Here is a 19,390-nt window from a genome sequence, read left to right as displayed (position 1 = left end):
GCGACAATACAGTCGCGTTATGTATCGTGGAAGCATGGAAGCGTGAAGGCACGGAGGCACGGAGACACGGAGGCGTGGCATTGATTCATCATGCAAGTTCCAAGGAGTCGACGGCTGTGGTGAGGAGATGTTTCTTGTAGCTGTACTGTGTTGCCAGAGATCCCTGTTGGGGCAATGCGGATTGCAGTGATTGATTCTTGGTTATCATGATCCTCATCTTCACTAAATTTGTCCTGACACCCAGACTGGAGCTCCCAGCTGAATGACGCCTGTTCAGAAAAGACTTGAACTAAACTGAAGAATCTTTTGTCGGGAATTGAACCGAGGAGAGTGAGATCGATTTCGATGAGGTCGTTGAAGTGTTGAATCTTCTTGGTTATCATGATCTGCATCTTAACTGAATTTGTCCTGACACACAAACTGATGATTCCAGTCCAGTGACGCCTGTTCAGAGAAGACTTCGACTAAACCAAAGAATTGTTTTGTCGGCAGCGGGGTGAAGACGGAGGGCAATGTAGCGATGTGGATGAACGATTTCAATTTGTTGGTTCTTGGTTATCATGATCCGCGTCTTAACTGAATTTGTCCTGACACAGAACTGGTGATTCCAGTTGAGTGATGCCTGTTCAGAGAAGACTTAGACTAAACCGAAGAGTTGTTTTTTGGGAGTGGGACGAAGACGGAGGCGAAGACGGAGGAAGATTGCGATGTGGACGAGGTTTTCAAACTTTTGAATTGGTCCTTGGTTATCATGATCCGCGTCTCAACTGAATTTGTCCTGACACCCAAACTGGAGATCCCAGCTGAGTGACGCCTGTTCAAAGGAGACTTGGACTAAACCGCAGGATAAGACGAACAACATGGGCATGTTGTGTTGGTGACGAATGTCATCAAGGATGAGTAAGATGAAGAAGGTTGTGACCACATGTTGAGTGAGTGGCGAAAGACTTTTTCGTTGAATGAACTCATGAATCTCGAATCAGACAGCAAGGTGTTGTTGTATTGCTGAAACAAGGTGTCACCGAGGAATCAAGGTGTTGAGGTTGAGTGGAACAACCAGGTATGCATGTGTGGCTGCATACATAAAGTCATCGAAGATAGACAATATGCAGATGGATGGACCTATTAAGGGTAAGTGAAAGATCATGTTGTCAATAGATGAAACCTCAAACACAAACAAAGAAGATGTCATAACACATTGGTCAAGTGATGGAGGATGAAACATGAAACATGTTGAAGAGTGGATGTCATAATAAAGTTGGTAAAGGAATGTGGAGTCTGCAGATCAGAGTTTGGAAGTAAGGTAAGAAAGTGGAGACCTGGGGAAAAAAGAAAGAAAGAAGGTTCGGGAGGGGGAAAGCGACTCGGAGGTATTTATACCCCGGTTTTCCCCCCTCCTCTCCGTCTTTTCTTTCTCCCCCTTCATCACATCTCTCATCTTCTTCAAGTCTTTTCTCTATACTTTCATCAAACTTTCATCTTTCCTCTTCTTCTCTTATCTCTTCTTCACTTCAATCCTCCAACATGTCATTCATCAAGTACTTGCTGTCTTTTTTTATATCCTTTTTTTCCATTCCCTTATTCCAGCTGACTTTCTGATAGACCTTTGAATTTCCATCATTGCACTTATGATCACTCTGTCCAACATTTCCCTTGACATACATCATGTCTACCTGTTCTCACTTCAGGTCTCTCGACATATTCCTCAACATGGCTGCGTTCTTCTGAATGCCTTAATGCCTGTCTGTCCTTCTGTCCCTGTTGATACATTTTCTGGCTTCTAAATGTTCCATCACAGCATGATTTGCTCGCCTCCACTATCTCTCGGGACATTCATGGTCCACAGTTCATTCTGATCAATTCGGCATCACAAGGTTGGAAAGTATGTGGACCTTGCAGTTCTTTCTTCGCCTCCGACTTACATGGCTTACTCCACAGATCCTTGCACACATCTCCTCGGCAACAGCTGCACCTGTCGAAGAAAAACAAATCAAGAATCGCAACAACAATCAAAAAGAAAGAAAGAAAAAAAACAAGAAGCCGCCCTTCAAGCCTTCTCCACCAATACAATCTTCTAAGATACTCTTCCTGCCAGTCTTCAAATCGACAAAGTCAGCTCTTCGGATCTTTCGCCTTTCCGCTTTTCACTTGGTTCCCATATCACGTCCTTCTGGACAGGTTTCTCTGGTTTCTCTGTGTCCTCTGTGTCCTCCGTCTTCTCGTGGGTTCTTTTTTGACTCATGCTTCTTGTTGAATCATGTTTTGTTTTTGTGCTCACTTGTGACACCACCATTCTTTGTACTGGCTTACACCTGACAGCTTTTTCTTTCTTTGGATACGCGATTTGATCTCTTCTGGACTACCCTCCCCAGTTCTCTGGAGATAGGGGGTTCTACCCTCCCCAGTTCGCTGGAGATAGGGGGTTTTCTGGATCTGCTCGTCATGGCTGCAATCCTTCCCAGACCTGATGTTCCGGACTTCCCTCCCCATTACTGTGGAGATAGGGGGAAGGATGATGGTTCTGCCTGTCTCGGTTTGGAAAGCACTCTCCATTTATGAACACATGCTGATCCCTTGACTCGATGTTCCATGTGGCGCCCAGAATGGGAGTAGCGATAGACGGTCCTGCTTGTCTCGTGGCTCTCAGCATGTGTACCTTTTTGGAGGGAGCCATAGTATTCATGGTTCGAGATTCGTTTGACGGTCTAGCCTTTTCTCTTTCTGTATTTAACTGCATGACGGAGTTGCGATTCATTGGTAATAACCAGCAACTTCCATTTTCAACCGACTTGTCAAAACAAAACAACAGTCGCGATCTCAGACAGTTCTCACTGCAATCAATCTGTTTCATGAATCACCATACTACTTTTCTTCCTCTTAATTCCATTTTGACAATTCAAATGTAGACCTGATTCGCTTTCTTGCAAATCTGGACTAGCGCTACCGAGCCTTTCCCGTCCCGTGGGCCGTAAGTTATAATCCATCGGCGGTACCCGTCATGTCGATCCATTTCTCCACTCTTACTGATCCTTACGCAACAACACACATATTGGCTACCGAGAACACTAATCATCATTCCTGCCATACCTTTGAAGGGACGCATTTTGGGTCATTTTCTCCTGCCTTCCATTCCACGGAGTGGATTAAATCCATTCAACTAGAGCTCCTGTTCCTGTTTCTTCAAGTTCCTCTCGCCCCCTTTCTGATATAGGACCCGGACTACAGTATTGTTGGTGATACTTGTCAAACGGAAGGCTTCCAGACGTGAATTCTTTTCCCCTGCCACTATTTTAAGCCCCAAAGAGTCCATCGTTAACCCGGTATTCTCTAGTGAAACAACATCAATTTCTTCAACCATCTGCAGGAGAATCTTTGGACATGGACGGAGATACCAGGCACGGAAGGAGGAAGAATATTGGCGCTTCGGCTCTACTAGGGACTTGCAGCGAGAGCAAAATTTTGACTTGTGTTTAGGAGTCCTGCCGATGAGCAGCAGTGTGAGAGCTACGAAGCTGGGTATTCACCAAAAACGATGTGTGTTTGTCGGACTATGCTAACCTTGACTTTGATAGCCATCTAATCTACTATGTGCTTCTAGACTTGGAGAGCCAGAATCCGCTTTTGCAATCTCCACTCTTGGATCCCAAGGTGTGTCCTCCTCACTCGGACCTTTTATGCACTGTTGCTGCTGCGAGTGGGGCTAAAAATTGATCGCATTGTGTGTAGCGTGTCTTGGGCCTGTGAACTGGATGTGGCAGTTGGGTTACGAGGTAGGATATCTCTATCATGATTCTTTCTTGGCTAACAATCTGACAGTGACGTTGCCGACATATTTCCAAATGCCAGATTGCTTCCTCGAACATCACCCAGTCATCTCTAATCTCCTACTTCTAGCAACCGTTTGGGAAGTGGGCCTGTTTCACCTACCTCTTAAGTGGATGCCTCTCAATTGTGTCATGCAAGTAGATGACGTGCTCCAGAGCTGGACCTGGCGGAAAAATCTCGACTGAATCCACTTCCGCCAACTGATGGGCTCGTTTACTCCCTCGGAATGGGACCCGGTATACAAAAACTGCTGCGAGTGAGATAATTCACCCCTAAGATCCCCATATCGGCCACTCGTTACTGACGGGTGGGACAGGGGTTTACAACCAGGTGGCTGGATTAAACAGCTAGAAGAAAACCCACGTGTCCACTACGACGACGGCAGTGTCCCAGATAACAAATGTGCATGGGTGCTGGAGGACGAGGCATGCAAGGCGGCCGATAACTGGGGTCGTCCAATCACAGTCGCCGACACAATGAAATCGTCGCTGGAGAAGGCGGGATTCGTGGATGTGCATGCGAAGACATACAAGTGGCCCATTGGGGCATGGATCAAAGATCCCGTTCTCAAGGAGGCTGGAAATTTGCACTACCATCAGTGGGCATCGGGTATGAAGGGTTGGTCCATGTTATTTTTGACCAAGTATGGTCTTCTGGAGCCGTGGAGGAATGAAGAAGTTCCGATATTGTTGCCCAAGATGCGTGCAGAGATTCAAAATGCCCGTCATCATGTTCGTGGCTGGAACTATATTTAGTCGACGTGTGTGGGCGCGGAAGCCCTTACCGGATGAAGAGGAATCGAAAAACGCGTCATTTCTTTTTAAAAGAATCGCATCCCAATTTGCCTCTTACTAGTAAGTGGTATGTAGACCGGCCAAACATTGTATTTAGCCCCATGGGGAAGTTCATCGTATATCGACCCACTCCAAGCGTTGTGAGATGTTGGATTTATCCACCAATCAATTCTAACCGGTCAATGTCCCGCATTTCCTTTAAGACTGTCTTCAGCCCGCCAACTCTTGAGACAATATCTTTTTCTTCTTTTGAAAATGAGCTTCACAAACCCGATAATCACGGGATTCAACCCCGATCCGTCAATAATTCGAGTCAACGATGATTTCTTCCTGATAACCTCAACCTTTGAATATTTCCCAGGCATTCCAATCTATCACAGCCGTGACTTGATTCAATGGAAATTGATCGGTCATGTATTGACAAGACCCAGTCAACTACAAATCAACACTCCAGAGCCCGGGGGTGGTGTGTGGGCTCCGACGTTGCGATATCACAAGGGCGTGTTCTACGTGGCGGCTGCCAGCTTCTCCCGTTATCGACCGCAGGAAGATGATCGCGTCTGGCCACAGGGGTTTTACGTGAAAACAACCAATATCTGGGACGACGCTACATGGTCCAATCCGGTCTATTTTGACCAGGTTGGATTCGATCAGGATGTTAGTCGCTTTGGAACGAGCCTTTGGCGGATTTTGCTGACTTTCTCACAGCTTTTCTGGGATGATGACGGGACGGTGTATCTTTCGTCTACTTATCGGAAGTTGGAGCGGACTCCAAATGCGAATATCAAGGATTTTGCCGTGCACGTTTGCACTGTGGATCTGGACACGGGCCATTCTACCTCTGAGCCAAGGCTGATTCGTGAGTCGGTCTCTGGAGTTGCAGAGGGCTCACATATTTTCAAACGCGGTCGTTATTATTATTTGTTTACTGCAGAGGGAGGCACCGAAAGTGGACATTGTGAATGGGTCAGTCGAAGTGCGGACGGGCCGTTTGGACCTTGGGAGCTGGGGCCTAATAATCCGCTTTGGCTCAATGGGGTGGAAGATGAGGTGCAGAATACAGGTCATGCAGATCTGGTTGAAGATGCTGGGGGTCAATGGTGGGCGGTGCTTCTTGGTGTTCGACCTGTTCAGCGTGGAGATAAGTGGGAGGAATCTGTCCTAGGTATTTGCAAAGACAACCTTCAACTCCTTCGACTTTTTTTCTAATTTTCTGGTAGGTCGCGAGACATTCCTCGTCCCCGTCAACTGGGAAAATGACTGGCCAGTGATCGACGGAGGAAAGATCTCTCTTCAAATGACCGGGCCAGGACTCTACCACCAAACAAAGGCAGTATCCTGGAAAGACGATTTCTCGCAGCCTGAACTGAAGATTGGCTGGTACAGAAAGAGTATGATCACTGACTGAGTTGCGAAGTTTTAGTCTTTTTCATGTTGACTAACCTTTTTGAAGACACGCCGCTGACAACGGACTATTCCCTTACTGAGCGCCCTAATCACCTCCGGCTTCATGGCGGCCCGTATAACCTTTCCGTGCCTGCTTGTCCAACTCTTTTTTTGCGCAAACAGATCCATCGCTTTTGCACCTGGGAAACAAAATTGAGCTTCCAGCCAGACTCCGAGCACATCGAAGCGGGAACTGTGCTGTGGTGGAACTACTTCACGTATACCAGCCTTGGTATTCGAAGAATAAACGGTACAAACCGAATTCTGCGGCTTCGTCAATCAGATGGAAATACTTCGGATTATGAATTATCTTTAGCGACTGATGTGATACTTGTGATTGAGTGTGGTGACCAATACCGATTCGGATACTGCGAATCAACCGATTCTGAGATCAATTGGATTGGCACAGTAGACAATCTAACCGCAGCTCAAGCACCGCCTGTGGGGGCACCATTTACAGGTATGGATTGTCACTTTCTACTCAGGAATTTCTGACTAATGACCAACAATAGGAATGATGCTTGGGCTGTATGCATTTGGTGAGAGGCAACGGAGTATGACTCCTGCAGACTTTTCATATGCAGAGTTCAAGTAAGGACGAAGAAGCCATTTTATGCTATAGAGAATAAATTCTAATAAACGAATGTCTTCTTTTTTGGGGTGAATTCAGCTGCATCTCATACTTCGATTTCTTGGAATGATCCGCGTGTATTGTAATCAACATACCATGACAGTACCCGTAACTTGCCGTATCTCCGATCCTTGACTCCGCGTGGGTCTCAATTCGAGACTTTGATTGGTAAATCAACTCCAATCCAGATCATCGTCTGGTCGCATAAAGCTAGAGAGACTCGCCTCCCGCACTACCCTTCCTCTTCAACTTACGCTGACACGCGGCTACGCTGACTGTATCACGACCCAACGCTACTGGTTACGCTACAATGGCTGCATCTCCACAATCCAAGATCGGCCCGGCCGCTGCTGCCCCTGCAGAACCCAAACAAGAAACAGACGATTGGTCAGGCCTGGCAGATCCAGCAGAGCGACGAAGGCTCCAAAATCGTATTAATCAGCGGGCCCACCGTACGTTCATTGTCACGGTCACCACACACCACTACCAAAATAACTCGGAGCTAATTCAGCACAGGGAGACGTCAGCGTATACAGCTTAAGAATGTTCACCCTAAAAGCGTGGTGGCTTCGTATCCATCTCCGCCATCATCTGCGACTACGATAGCCCCAATAACCACAACAAAAACAACGACAACCCAGTCCAACAGCCCATCCTCATCCTGTCATGCAATCACAGCACAAGAAGCTACAAATCCTCGATCGCGTTATCTCCTCCTTGAGCAATTCGCCCGAGAGGCATACCAAAGTTACATGCGCGGTTCTCCGACTGCAGACCACCTTCTAACGCTGACAAAAGTCAACGTCTTCCGCGCATTCGGTCATAACATGCAACTAATCGGGGCAGACATGGACGATATGCACGATGACTCCATGTCAATATTCACCCCCATGCTCCCCTCCCCACCCGTATCCTCACCGCACGGATCAGGATCAGGATCTACACTAGCCCAGATCCAAAATGGGAATTCGCCAGCGATCGAAATGCCCGCTAGTCTTCGCCCCACCAAAATCCAGCTAACCGTTCCTCATCACCCGTGGCTGGATTTCTTCCCCATACCCAAGATGCGGGACAATCTCATTCAAGCGGGCGATGATTGGGATGACGGGGAGCTGTGCATGGATATAATGGGGTTTTGGACTAAAGATCCCTCGACTGATGCGGGGCTCTTGGTCTGGGGGGGATCCGTGGGATGTACGCAATTGGGAGTTGACGGAGGCGTTCTTGAAAAAATGGCAGTGGGTTGTGAGGGGGTGTCCGGATTTGATGAATTCTACGAATGCGTGGCGGGCGAAACGGGGAGAGAAATTGATTTTTCGATATATTTAGATTTGTAGATTTGTATGGACGTGGGAATGCACAACCTGCAATTTTTGGAAGTACACATTTCTTCCGGTTCGTGACCTCATTTGTGGCTGGAATCTTGGTGGACCCTGCGATAGGCGCTAATGCACGTTGCTGACATTTTAGCGCGGGCTTTAACGGAGATATCTGGTTGTTAACTTGAACCAATCAGATCACTTTAAATCCACTTTGATTTGCCAAGGTTTCTGGATACGTGTATGGTACCAGGCAGCACTGTAATTACCTGAACGCGTTGCATTTATACTGGTGTATGTGAATGGACGCACTACAATAGACCACTTGGGGGAGCTCATATCAATTCATATACTTTCGCAATCTCGTTATAGCATTATTCATGACCTACTAGTAGTAGGTACCAAATCATCTAATCTAAAAAAAGTCCCCATCTATCACATCTAAGCCAATCATGCCATCTATCTGAATCTATCCCATTACCACCATCTTGGAAACATTAAAAAAAGACCCGATACCGGCCTCAAATAACATGCTCTTTCTCCTCCTCCTTGGGAATCCTCACCCAAATCAAAGTAATCAGAGCAGCAACAATCTCGGCCGCCAAAGCAAAATACCAAATAGCGCGAAGTCCATCTAGCCCAATGTTACCATCAGCATCCATATCCACTTTACTGCCAATCGCATCTCCCACGGCCGTCATCACAGCCGAACTCAAATTCTGCATCGTGACGAGCAAGCTACCCGCACTGCCTTGATACGACCGACGAACATTACTGGTAATGTAGATCGACGCCGCGGCAAATGACAGATCGGGTCCGAACGTGACGAGCGCAATACCCGGGAAGGATAGAGGCCAGTACGATGTACCAGCGCTCTGTGGTAGGAAGAAGGCCGGCCCCAGCGCAAAGGCGAGCATGGCTGTGAAATAGATATAATGACCCGGGACAACATGCAGTGTTTTGCTCACTACCCATGTGGCGAGCACGCCGACGATAGCGTTCGGTAGTAGATAAAGGGCACAGGTCAGTGGACTGTGTTGCTGGACTCGAAGCCAGAATTGCACGGCATAGAACTGCCAGCAGCCTGAGAAGGCGCCGTAGCCGAGGAAATAGGCGATCATCAGCGGCGTGAATCCCTTTGTTTTCCATAGTCTGTTGGGGATCAATGGACGTTCAACCCATCGCTCGATAAAGAAGAAGCTGATCAAAAGGAGAATGCCGATAATCACCAGCGCATATGTGTATGGTGACCACTCAACAACAGCGCCCTGCGTCAGTCCGAAAAGAAGACAGATGCAGCCCGTGACTGCGACGCCCGCGCCGAGGAAATCAAAATGACGGATCGAAGGTACTTCTGCGCCTACGATATCCGCCATCGGACGTAAAGGCGGGATCACCATATAAGCTGCTACCAAACACAGGCCGGCAATGATAGCATTGGAGCCGAAAATCCAGTATAAACACGACTTAAACGCTCCGCCTTGGATTCCGCCGAGCCAGAATCCAAAGGGCGACGTGGCCGACATGGCAGAGAAGACTTGGTTCTTGCGTAGACCGGGTTTATAGATTCGTCCAAGGATACTCATTGAGCCTGAGACGAGGACTCCGATCGCGAGTCCCTGCATTGCGCGCACGATATAGAAGAGAATCACTCGTTCGGGACTAATCGACCACACGCCGACGATGTTCCAGATCGTCAGCCAGGCGAATGCTCCGACCATTATCATTCGTGGCGGGGTAAGATCGCTCAGCGAGCCGGATATAATCACTGACAAACTCAGCGGCAGTGTGTAAGCGCCCAGTAGCCATGGAAGTTGGGTATTGGTGATCCCCAGTGCACGCCTCAGCTCGATCTGGTTCACGGTGATATCGCCGAGCAGGAAAGCGAAGAACATCAGTCCCGCCGAGCAAACGCCCACGAAGATCAGCTCGGAGGTCAGACTGCCGAGTTCGGGAGGAACGCCCTGGTATTTGGCCAGAGCGGGAGAGCCGGCTTCTTCTTCGTCCAGGTCGGGCATGTGCTTCATTGAGCGACGGGCTGTGCTCCGCTCGCTTCGACGGGATTGCACTGCGCCGAGATCAAGATGGCCTTCTTCGTTCTCTGGCATATTGGACATGGTACGGGAGAGATTCTCTAGTGCCTCGCCCATGTGCGAGTTCCCGCGGGGTCTGGTGCGGATTGACTGCAACTCGACATCTTGAGATTGTCTGTTTGGATCTTCTTTGTCTTCCGAGTTTCTTCTCGTCGAGTCCTCTGTTGTAGACAGTGATAATGTGGAATTGGCTCGGGAGTTTGCAGCGGTTGATCCCAAGTCATCATATTGAGTGTAGACGCCTGTTTTGGTGTCTCCACCAGCATCCACAGGAGTTGGTGTCATAGTTGCGATTTAACCAAGTTTAACTTTGGGTTTTCATGCGTATTTATGACCAGTTCATGGAATCTTGTTCAGATCGCTCTCGCACACTTTAATGAAAGAAAGGGAAGATGAAAGAAAATAAAAATCGAAAAGATCTAGCGACAGCTAAGTACGTGGGGTTCGAAAAAATTAGAGAATTAAGTTGAAGTGGGACCCAAGTGGAGTCAAACCCGAAGATTTTTCCTCCAAATCGGAAAACGGTCTCCGTAGCAGCTTTAGGGTTAAATGATAACGTTGATAAGGCATCACCGCGCAAAGTTGGAATGAACTGAACTTCTTATTTTCTTGACTCATACATGCATGAAGCTATTAAACAAATTGACCAAAACCATTATCTAGATCCAATCAAACTTATCCCCCAAGTACTGATGAGCACGAGCATCGCCAGACCGGGCATGACCTTCGAAATTCTCCGCACGCGCAGATCGTCCACAGAGACGACCGAGCTCGCCACTCTCCCGCTCAGAGGTAACTTCTTGGTATGTAACGGTCTTCAGGTACTTGCCAACCCAAAGACCACCAGTATACCGGGCTGCACCACGAGTCGGGAGAACGTGATTGGTTCCAATACACTTATCGCCGTATGAGACACAGGTCTTCTCACCCAAGAACAAAGCACCGTAGTTAGACATTTTGACCAGAGCATCACGAGGGCTCTGAGTAAGAATCTGCACATGCTCATACGCATACTCGTCCGCAAGCTTGTACGCCGCATCCATGTCCTCGACAACGATAACCTCGCCAAGCCGATCCCAGGAAACGGCCGCAATGTCGGCGGTGGGGAGAATCTTGAGCAGACGGTCGACTTCGGCGATGGTCTTTTCACCGACAGTCTGGGAGTTTGTGATGAGGACGGCGGGGGAGTCCGGGCCGTGCTCGGCTTGCGAGAGGAGATCGGTGGCGAGAACGAATGGATCGGCGTGCTCGTCGGCAACGATCAGGATCTCGGTTGGTCCGGCGGGAAGATCAATGCCGATCTCTTCGCCGAAGAGCTGGCGCTTGGCCTCGGCCACGAAGGCGTTGCCTGGTCCGGCGATGAAATCCACTTTCTTCATTGTCTCGGTTCCGATGGCCATCGATGCGACGGCCTGCACGCCGCCCAGGACGTAGATATCATCTGCGCCGGCAAAGTACATCGCAGCGATTGTGTTCGCGGGGATCTTTCCTGCGATCGGGGGCGTGCAGGCTGTGACGTGCGGGACTCCGGCGCATTTGGCTGTGAGGATGGTCATATGGGCTGAGGCGAGGAGAGGGTAACGACCGCCGGGAATATAACTATTACAGCATCATAATTAGTATTGATTCAATTCCCCTGATTCTTTCCTGCATCGGACAATTATCTTGAGTTGGGAAATACTCACGCTCCAACAGAGTTAATCGGGACATTCTTGTGTCCCAGATGAACACCAGGTCGAATCTCAATCTCCAAGTCCTTAATGCAGGCCCTTTGAGCCACGGCGAATGTCCGCACGTTCTCCTGAACCTGCTTGATATCATCGATAACCTGCTGAGGCACAGTCGCAATGATCGACTGGATATCCTCCTCTGAAAGCTTGAAGCTGGCGGGACTCCATTTATCGAACTTCTCGGAATACTTTCTCACAGCCTCGTCACCACTTGCGCGAATATCATCAATGACTCCTCGCACGATGGCGGTCGTGTCCACCTTTGGTGCGGAGGCAGTCTCGGAGATATTGCGTTGTTTAAGCTTGAGGGCCATGGTAGCGAATTGGAGTCGATTGCGATTTTCTTTTCCTTTTTCGAGATAACTTTTCTTTTCTGCTCTCTTTCCCTTCCATTCGTCTTCTCTTTTATACTCTGATCATCATGAACGCGACGCGGGACGCGGGACGCGCCCGAAGCTTGAGGTCATCGGGTTCGGCGCCGATTCCGATCAATTCCAACCCCGCATCGTTGACATACTTCGGATGGACGTCAAGTCTGGTGACCTCGCCTCGGTATGTGGGGGGAGGCGATTCGTCTGCAACCCGAATTGCTTCACGAACACGTAGAATGGCTGTGGTTCAATGGCATCGGTGTTCTATCCGAACTGTTTGTCGGGAAATGTCTTATCAGACATATAAGCGAAAGGTCTCTAACAAGTATTGTCCTTGCGCGTTCCCCATAATAGTCATCCTCAACCCCCGCGCGTTCCCCATACAAATTGAACATTTACTTGACCTCTTATCACCATCGCCACTTATTCAACTTAAATCAAATCTGAATTGAATCAATGGGATTCTCAATTTGAATTCTAATATTTTACTCCATTGAATATCAATTTTCTTCATCTCTCCGCTGCTTTTATTTCTTATTTTACGCAGTTTTTGTGCATGAGGACCAATTAAGGAATGAATACATGTAAATTATTCTCATATCATCAGACAATATCTTTTCATGCAATTGGATGGGTATCAACGTTGACATATTCGTATTATACATTCAAGTCATATATGCTAAGACGACCCGGGCACACAGTGCCCCAAGTCACCCATCAGCTGAGCCAAGCTCTGCACCAGCGGTGGTGTACTCTCTGAGATATCTGCTCGAAGTGCCCTCTGCCCTACTCGCATGATAGAACCCGAGTCCGACAGAAAGACAGTCGATCCACCTGGACCTTGTAAAGCCGGAACACCGCCGTTCATCGTGACAAATTTGGATACATCCGCCACTTCCTCCCCATCTAGAAAGACTGTTGGCCCTTGAGTGGGAAGCTGAGACATCGGGCTCCCCAGCATTCGAGTATTTTTGGCTCTGGAGACCACGCCATAAGACCAGAATGCCAAGCTGGCGTAGAACACTCCAATGGCAAAGAACCCTGTCAACGAGCCCGGTGGCATTCGACGAGAAGCACGGATGGTTTGTCCAGCGTGCCATATGGCTCGTCGGGAATCGGCACTGTTGATCCATTCAAGGGCTGACTGATATACGCGACGTGCCTCCTGCTTGTCTTCTTTACCGGCGAATAGTTGGAGCTCTTCCAGTGACATGTGAAGCAGCATCGAGACGACCTCGCAAACCAAGACGATCTCAGGCCTAATTTGCACACGTAGCTCAGAGCATACCATCCGGAAATGTTGGAGGGCTTGGTCGAGTTCTTGTTGGCGGGAATTGGTTACGAGGGCATGCCAATGCTTGGAGTTGCTGGTTGATATGAATTTTAGACGGTGATACTCGTTGATCAGGGCGGAGAGGCCGTGAAGGAGAACCAAAGCGGAAAATTGGGTGTCGATGCGATCCTGAAACGTCGATAGGAGTGACATGTCACGTAAAAGTTCTGCCAATGATGGTATGCGTTCCGGACCATGGGTAGGATACAGCTGTCTCCAATCGCTGGCCGTCGGTGCTTCCCATAATGAGCGTGCTGCTGGCAAGGGAAGTTCCAAATCGGCATAAGATATCAGAGGATTGACATTAAGGGTGACAGCAGTGTGCGCATCGTGGAGGAAAATATGGTAGACAAGTCTATATAGACATAAGTACTGGAGCCATCCACAGATTGAGTAGATTAGTAATTACCTCTTGAAAGATTCTTGCTCAATCCATTCGCGCCATTTTCGCTCCAACACATCATCCGAATCCTCTGCCAGAGGGATAATGGTTGTGTATAACGATCGACGAAACCTTAAACCTCGACGTAGCATGGTGATCAATGGTTGAGAGAAACTTTCCGCAATTTCAGTCTTGCGCCGATTCCCACTCCAAAGTCCGATATCTATATTCAAGGCATAGGTTTGCGATGTTCGTAGGTCTCGTGTGGCGAGGTTGTCTTTCTCATACTACTCATTGTAAGCAACGATTCATTCTCGCGGGGTAAGATAGGGGAGGTAAGGGGGGTGGCATACCTTCGTAGGCATATACATTCGCACAATCTCCAACAAAGCATATCCAAGTTTTCGGATCGTAGGTATTGGCGAGCGCACTGCCCCCGCAGCAGCCAGCGCCGCAAGAATACTCGCATCCTCACTGCTTGGGCGAAAGGTGGGTGTGTGGATAAAAGAGACCACGCTGTGGCCTTGGTGTTCAAAGAACTGCTGAATCAAGCCATCCAATAATTCGGTGCTGGGAAAGGACTTCATAATTCGATTCAAGTTGGCCTCGCGGCTAATTTCGAGCACAAGGCCGAAAATTTGGTCACGACTGCTCGAGGAAAGTCGCTCGCATAGCATTTGCCGGTCGGCAGAATTGACTTCGGGGCTATCGATAGCTTGGGGGACAGATAGATTTTCGTGATCGATGAACGCGCGATCTTCTTGGAGCGGTTTCCATGCTGATAATGAAGATCGGTGATATGCTGCTGAGCCAATGCCAATTCCACTGTCGACATCGAAGCGGTCCTGTTGCTCGGTTTCGTACCTGGGCATCACACTTCCGGCATTGTACATGTCGATCAGGCCAAAGTCACCATCGGTCAAACTGAAATCCATGGCCGGATTTTCTATTGCCCCATAGGGAGTGAACTCTGGGATCAAGCTGGATGGATCAAATGGGTCGTTATACCGACCGAGCGAAGAGATGAATGAGTCGGGGAAGAAATTGGGGAAGAATGTGCCGTCCACGCTGAAGATGCCGCTTTCTTGGTCCGTGGGTGAGACTAGTAGCTACCGTCAGCTGGGCTGTTCGTAGCAAATCTGGGAAGCTATTACTACTACTATTACTACGTACCACCATATTCAATTTGGGTCGGTATATTTACCGGGACACCCGGTGAAAGGACAGGATCGAGTGCTGGGTCGAGGACCCCGTTATCAATAATTGAGTCGGGCGCCGGTCCCTGGGGTGTCATGAGAATGTTATTGGTGGCGGGGAAATCTTCCAGCGGGGTTGGCATAGGTGAGAAAGCCACGGTAGCGGTTAAATCTGTAGGCATGGTTGACATTCTCGTATCCTGATCATCATTTTGCTGGGCCGGTTCAGGAGACGAATCCTGAGCGACATCTTGCCAGTCACAACTCAGATTCCGTTCGCGACACCGTTTGCACGGTTTGGCTTCGTCGCATTTTAGCTTCGACGAGGCACAGGCTTTGCAAGCCTGTGACACTCGACTCTGTTTTGCGACTGACGAGCTTCTTTTGCGTTTGCGGTCCCTATCGTGAGCGTGGCCCGTCGCGTGGCGTTTCAGCAGATCTCTGGTATGGTTGTTAGCGACCTTGTTATTCCGCCAGTCTCAACAACCCCATTAATAATTATTAAGCTAGATATGACTTACGGGCGTGCAAATCCCTTGTCGCAGACATCGCAGATATATGGCTTTTCCCTCGTATGTGATCGCACATGGCGAATTAAATGATCGGCTCGATTGTAGTGGCGTTTACAAAAACCGCATTGAAAATAACCTCCCTCCTTGGATTTGGTAGGGGATTGGGAGGTCGTATTCAGTTGGTCCGTAGTCGAGGGGGACTCATTGAACATGGTCATCCCCACGCATCTGTTTCAATGTTGGGGTTTTCAAGGAGAAGCAAATAATAGGTAAAGGTATTATTTTTTTTAGGGGAAAGTTGGGGAAAGAATGAGAATCTGGGGAACTTTACAAGGTTATCGGCAGTTGGGAATCGGGATCATGGGACCGTCGTTGCCACCAAATTCCGGCTCACCCAAACCTCGAGCTAAGAAAGCCCTTGAATCATTCGGTAAAGGAAAAGGTTTAGCTTCAGCATATTCGGAGTCAAAAAAATATAAAAAAATATAAAAAAATTAATGGCAAGGCAAATTGGTCCAGTCACATTGCCGATCGTTTCGCATTACCGTGCATTGCCCCGCTTAAGTCAAAAGTGAGTTAAGGACTTCAAGCTTGAGAGGCAACAGTTCTACCAAATCCTCCGGTTGTTTTTCCCCAAAGTACATGCATATCCCCACCTCATTATGCCATGTTCCCCAGATTGTGGTAAAGGGACCAATGATTCATCTTACGAGCTTCGTAAGCCAAAAAAAGACTCCCCTCATTTTCTCCAGAAAAAGTTAGAAAAAGAGGGGAATACGGAGTAAATAGGGTCTAACTTGATTATTGAGGGATTACGCAAGCCCTTAACACTCCAGTTCATAACAGTAAACCCCATACGGGTCCAGGCACATGAGCACGGGGTCGGGTCCCCGCAAAAATCTCGGGATGTGGAGGACAAGTTCCGATAGCTAATGGCAAATGCGCAACTCGGCACTCCGTAAAATCAACTTTACTGGAATTCGTATATTCCAGGTGGAGGAGAATATAGTCCCTAGCATATGTTCGATCTTGTTAGCTCTTTCCTTTTTTTCTTAGTCTTGTTTTCCCTCTTTTTCAAGTCTAACCCTACAAGTTGGACATACTAGAACAACATTAAAACCTTCAATATGGGTAAGTTCATACGAACGTTTGAACACATTCAATGCATGCATATGTGTGCACAAATGCATGAATCTCCAAATTGGCTAACTTAACTCATAATAGGCCTCACACCAGTACATTTCTTCTCCCATGGCTCGACCATGATGCTGGGTGAAGAATCCACGAGCGCCGACTATTGGAAGAAATGTGGAGATGAAGCATTGGCGCAGGGAATCAAGGGAGTCGTGATTATGGTCGGTATTCCGCTTATACCTATTCAATCCATTTAGTATTAACAATCTCCAACAGGGCGCACATTGGGATTGTCTCGGTGACAGGATCGAGCTGGCAACCAATCCTAACCCCGACAAAAGCCCCGTGGCCTACGTGAAGCCGGAAAAATACGTCAACTATGAGCTCAATCCCGACCTGGAAACCACCGATCGATGCATCAAGATGCTAGCCAAGGAAGGCTACAATGTGGGTGGAAACAGCACCTTCGACTGGATCCACGACGTCTACCTCATCCTCATCCGCATGTTCCCCGCAGCCTGCCCACCCACAACACTTATCTCCATGAACGCCCGTTACGATCCGCACTTCCACATGAAGATGGGCGCAACACTACGACCGCTGCGTCGGGAGAACTACCTGTTCATCGGGACCGGCGGCGCCGTACACAACTTGTACCGTAATCGCTGGGCTCCTATGCTTCGCTTCCGGGATAACTTCGCCATGGAGACGCCACCGGAGGACTGGGCAATGGAGTTCCGTCAGGCCGTGGAGGATGTCATTACCAAGACTTCCGGCCCGCAACTTCGGGCTGCCATGACTCGTCTCATGAAGCATCCTCGCTTCCGGGATGCTCACGCGACCGATGACCATTTCATGGCTGCCATGTTTGTTGCCGGTGCGGCTGGGGATCCAGAAGATGAGAACTCGCCCGCCGTGCTAGCTGCCGAGAGCTGGGAATTGACCAACATGTGTAACTCGCAGTTCACAATTGGTCGCTGGTCCAAGGAGATTGCTGTGTAAATTCTTTTCAAATGTTATTCGCCAAGTGTATGTAAATATCAAGCCTTGTTTTGAGCAAATGGATTTCAAATTATGAACAATTACTACATATGAGAAAGCGTATTATGTATATCACTCATCGCCTGCCCATGTGGTCCATTGAAGGTAACCGACCAGATCGTTGAACTTGGCCACGGATGTTTCCAGGTCTTGTTCATCGTCCATCAGTGCCGATACAAGAGTAGAACAGACTGAGCGGGCGACCGAGAACACCGCATTGCCACCCAGGGAACCGACAGGGGCTGAGCTAGGAATCCATTCACGTGCACAGCGGTCGATAATCACTTCACCATCATTAAAGTCTCGGTAGTCAATGAATGGCTCTAAAAGGCCCTCGAGGTGATCCCGCAGCTCCTTTGTTGACGAAAATGTTCCAGCGGCTAGACTCTTCAGTTCATCGGAATATTGGAATACAATCATGTCCGCAATAGCCTGCCAGTCAAAGGTATCGATTGGTGTATCCCATGTGTCGATCATCTTGTAGACGTCCTGTCGAATGGGCTGTAGCTCCTCAACTGGGATGTGGCCCACTTGGGGAACAGAGGCGTTGTCGGGGAACAGGTCGAGGCCGTAGGTGTAAGCTGAGACGAAGTTGTTCAAGTCAACTTGCACTTTTTCTCCCAGGCGTTCATCGAAGCGCGTGGCCAGGGACCAGTATTTAAGTCCTGAACGTGGACCTTTGAATGGGCCTCCAGGACCGCCAGGACCGCCAGGACCATGACCTCCCTTTCTTCCCTTTCTACCACCAGGGCCACCAGGGCCACCTGGCCCACCAGGACGGCCCGAGTTTTCCTGGGGCTTTGTTTGAGTGATATGGACGACCTCAAGATCCCGCTCAAAGTTACACAGAATGATCTCAAAATCACCCTCGGTGCGAACTATACCATCGATTTTATCATTCCAATCCTCCTTTGCCATGCGGCACGCCTCGATCGCCCGCTGCTGCTCCTGGGGAGGTCCTCCGATCTTAGGACCTCCAACCGGTCGGTCTCCATTGATGGTATTATTGTAAAGGATACGGTCCTGCGATTCGGCTCCACCGCCAGGTCCAGCGGACATGCCATCGATGTAAAGCAAGCGCAAGTCCTTAGCAGCCGCATAGGTGTGCAGGTATCCATGTCCATCCCATTCTGACTCCGTATACTCGTTAATAGGCTGTTGTAGGTCCTTCTTGGCGAAGAACTTATTGCCGCTGCGGTGGGCGAAGCCTAGCGAGTGTTCGGGCTTAAAGGCGAGCCACTCTAGTCCCTGAATCGGGTCTTTGAGACCGGTTCCATGGTAGAATTTGGTGCCTTTTGGCACGCTGGCTCGGTAGAATGACATGCCGTTGTAGTTGACCTCTGAGCCATGATGTCTCAGAGTGGACTGAATGGCGTTGAAGATGTGGTTGGCATTTTCAAGAGTGTCGGGATCCTGATTTGCGAGCGTTGGGGTGGAGAGGGATGTCAGGAGAGACAGGGTCCCCAGCCAAGTTTGATGAAACCGCATCTCAAGGGCTTCTGCAGCAAAGTGAACTTGAGTTTCGCAAAATGTGATCAGTAGAGAATGATGCTGATCGTTAAAATGGGACTGTTGATTATCTT

General features: G+C 48.8%; 8 protein-coding genes across 8 annotated transcripts; 3 read left to right on the top strand and 5 right to left on the bottom strand.

The window, feature by feature from the left end:
• Positions 1–17: 17 nt before the first annotated feature.
• N7466_006806 (uncharacterized protein) lies at positions 18–392 on the bottom strand (the record flags this gene model as incomplete). The annotated part of the gene is made up of 1 exon (XM_057166195.1): positions 18–392. The coding sequence occupies one exon, from the start codon at positions 390–392 to the stop codon at positions 18–20; it is 375 nt and encodes a 124-aa protein (XP_057019236.1).
• A 3,636-nt stretch (positions 393–4,028) lies between these two features.
• Positions 4,029–6,660, top strand: N7466_006805 (uncharacterized protein; the record flags this gene model as incomplete). The annotated part of the gene is made up of 7 exons (XM_057166194.1): positions 4,029–4,081; positions 4,142–4,434; positions 5,074–5,276; positions 5,328–5,784; positions 5,840–6,010; positions 6,073–6,525; positions 6,578–6,660. 7 exons carry the CDS (start codon positions 4,029–4,031, stop codon positions 6,658–6,660), a joined length of 1,713 nt encoding a protein of 570 aa, XP_057019235.1.
• A 346-nt stretch (positions 6,661–7,006) lies between these two features.
• Positions 7,007–8,033, top strand: N7466_006804 (bZIP transcription factor; the record flags this gene model as incomplete). Its single annotated transcript, XM_057166193.1, has 2 exons — positions 7,007–7,148; positions 7,213–8,033. The coding sequence occupies 2 exons, from the start codon at positions 7,007–7,009 to the stop codon at positions 8,031–8,033; spliced, it is 963 nt and encodes a 320-aa protein (XP_057019234.1).
• Positions 8,034–8,536: 503 nt separating this feature from the next.
• Positions 8,537–10,393, bottom strand: N7466_006803 (uncharacterized protein; the record flags this gene model as incomplete). Its single annotated transcript, XM_057166192.1, has 1 exon — positions 8,537–10,393. The coding sequence occupies one exon, from the start codon at positions 10,391–10,393 to the stop codon at positions 8,537–8,539; it is 1,857 nt and encodes a 618-aa protein (XP_057019233.1).
• Positions 10,394–10,767: 374 nt separating this feature from the next.
• N7466_006802 (histidinol dehydrogenase family protein) lies at positions 10,768–12,152 on the bottom strand (the record flags this gene model as incomplete). The annotated part of the gene is made up of 2 exons (XM_057166191.1): positions 10,768–11,707; positions 11,794–12,152. 2 exons carry the CDS (start codon positions 12,150–12,152, stop codon positions 10,768–10,770), a joined length of 1,299 nt encoding a protein of 432 aa, XP_057019232.1.
• Positions 12,153–12,888: 736 nt separating this feature from the next.
• On the bottom strand, positions 12,889–15,669 carry N7466_006801 (putative C6 and C2H2 transcription factor RegA-like; the record flags this gene model as incomplete). The annotated part of the gene is made up of 5 exons (XM_057166190.1): positions 12,889–13,897; positions 13,952–14,211; positions 14,278–15,026; positions 15,098–15,559; positions 15,642–15,669. The coding sequence occupies 5 exons, from the start codon at positions 15,667–15,669 to the stop codon at positions 12,889–12,891; spliced, it is 2,508 nt and encodes an 835-aa protein (XP_057019231.1).
• A 1,090-nt stretch (positions 15,670–16,759) lies between these two features.
• On the top strand, positions 16,760–17,768 carry N7466_006800 (DODA-type extradiol aromatic ring-opening family dioxygenase; the record flags this gene model as incomplete). The annotated part of the gene is made up of 3 exons (XM_057166189.1): positions 16,760–16,763; positions 16,857–16,987; positions 17,043–17,768. The coding sequence occupies 3 exons, from the start codon at positions 16,760–16,762 to the stop codon at positions 17,766–17,768; spliced, it is 861 nt and encodes a 286-aa protein (XP_057019230.1).
• Positions 17,769–17,879: 111 nt separating this feature from the next.
• N7466_006799 (uncharacterized protein) lies at positions 17,880–19,295 on the bottom strand (the record flags this gene model as incomplete). The annotated part of the gene is made up of 1 exon (XM_057166188.1): positions 17,880–19,295. The coding sequence occupies one exon, from the start codon at positions 19,293–19,295 to the stop codon at positions 17,880–17,882; it is 1,416 nt and encodes a 471-aa protein (XP_057019229.1).
• Positions 19,296–19,390: the final 95 nt, after the last annotated feature.

Source organism: Penicillium verhagenii, assembly GCF_028828195.1.
Source record: "Penicillium verhagenii strain IBT 33310 chromosome Unknown utg000007l_segment0_segment0, whole genome shotgun sequence".
Taxonomy (NCBI): Eukaryota; Fungi; Ascomycota; class Eurotiomycetes; order Eurotiales; family Aspergillaceae; genus Penicillium; species Penicillium verhagenii.
Note: the sequence above shows the minus strand (reverse complement) of the source record. Positions and strands in the feature narration are given on the sequence as shown.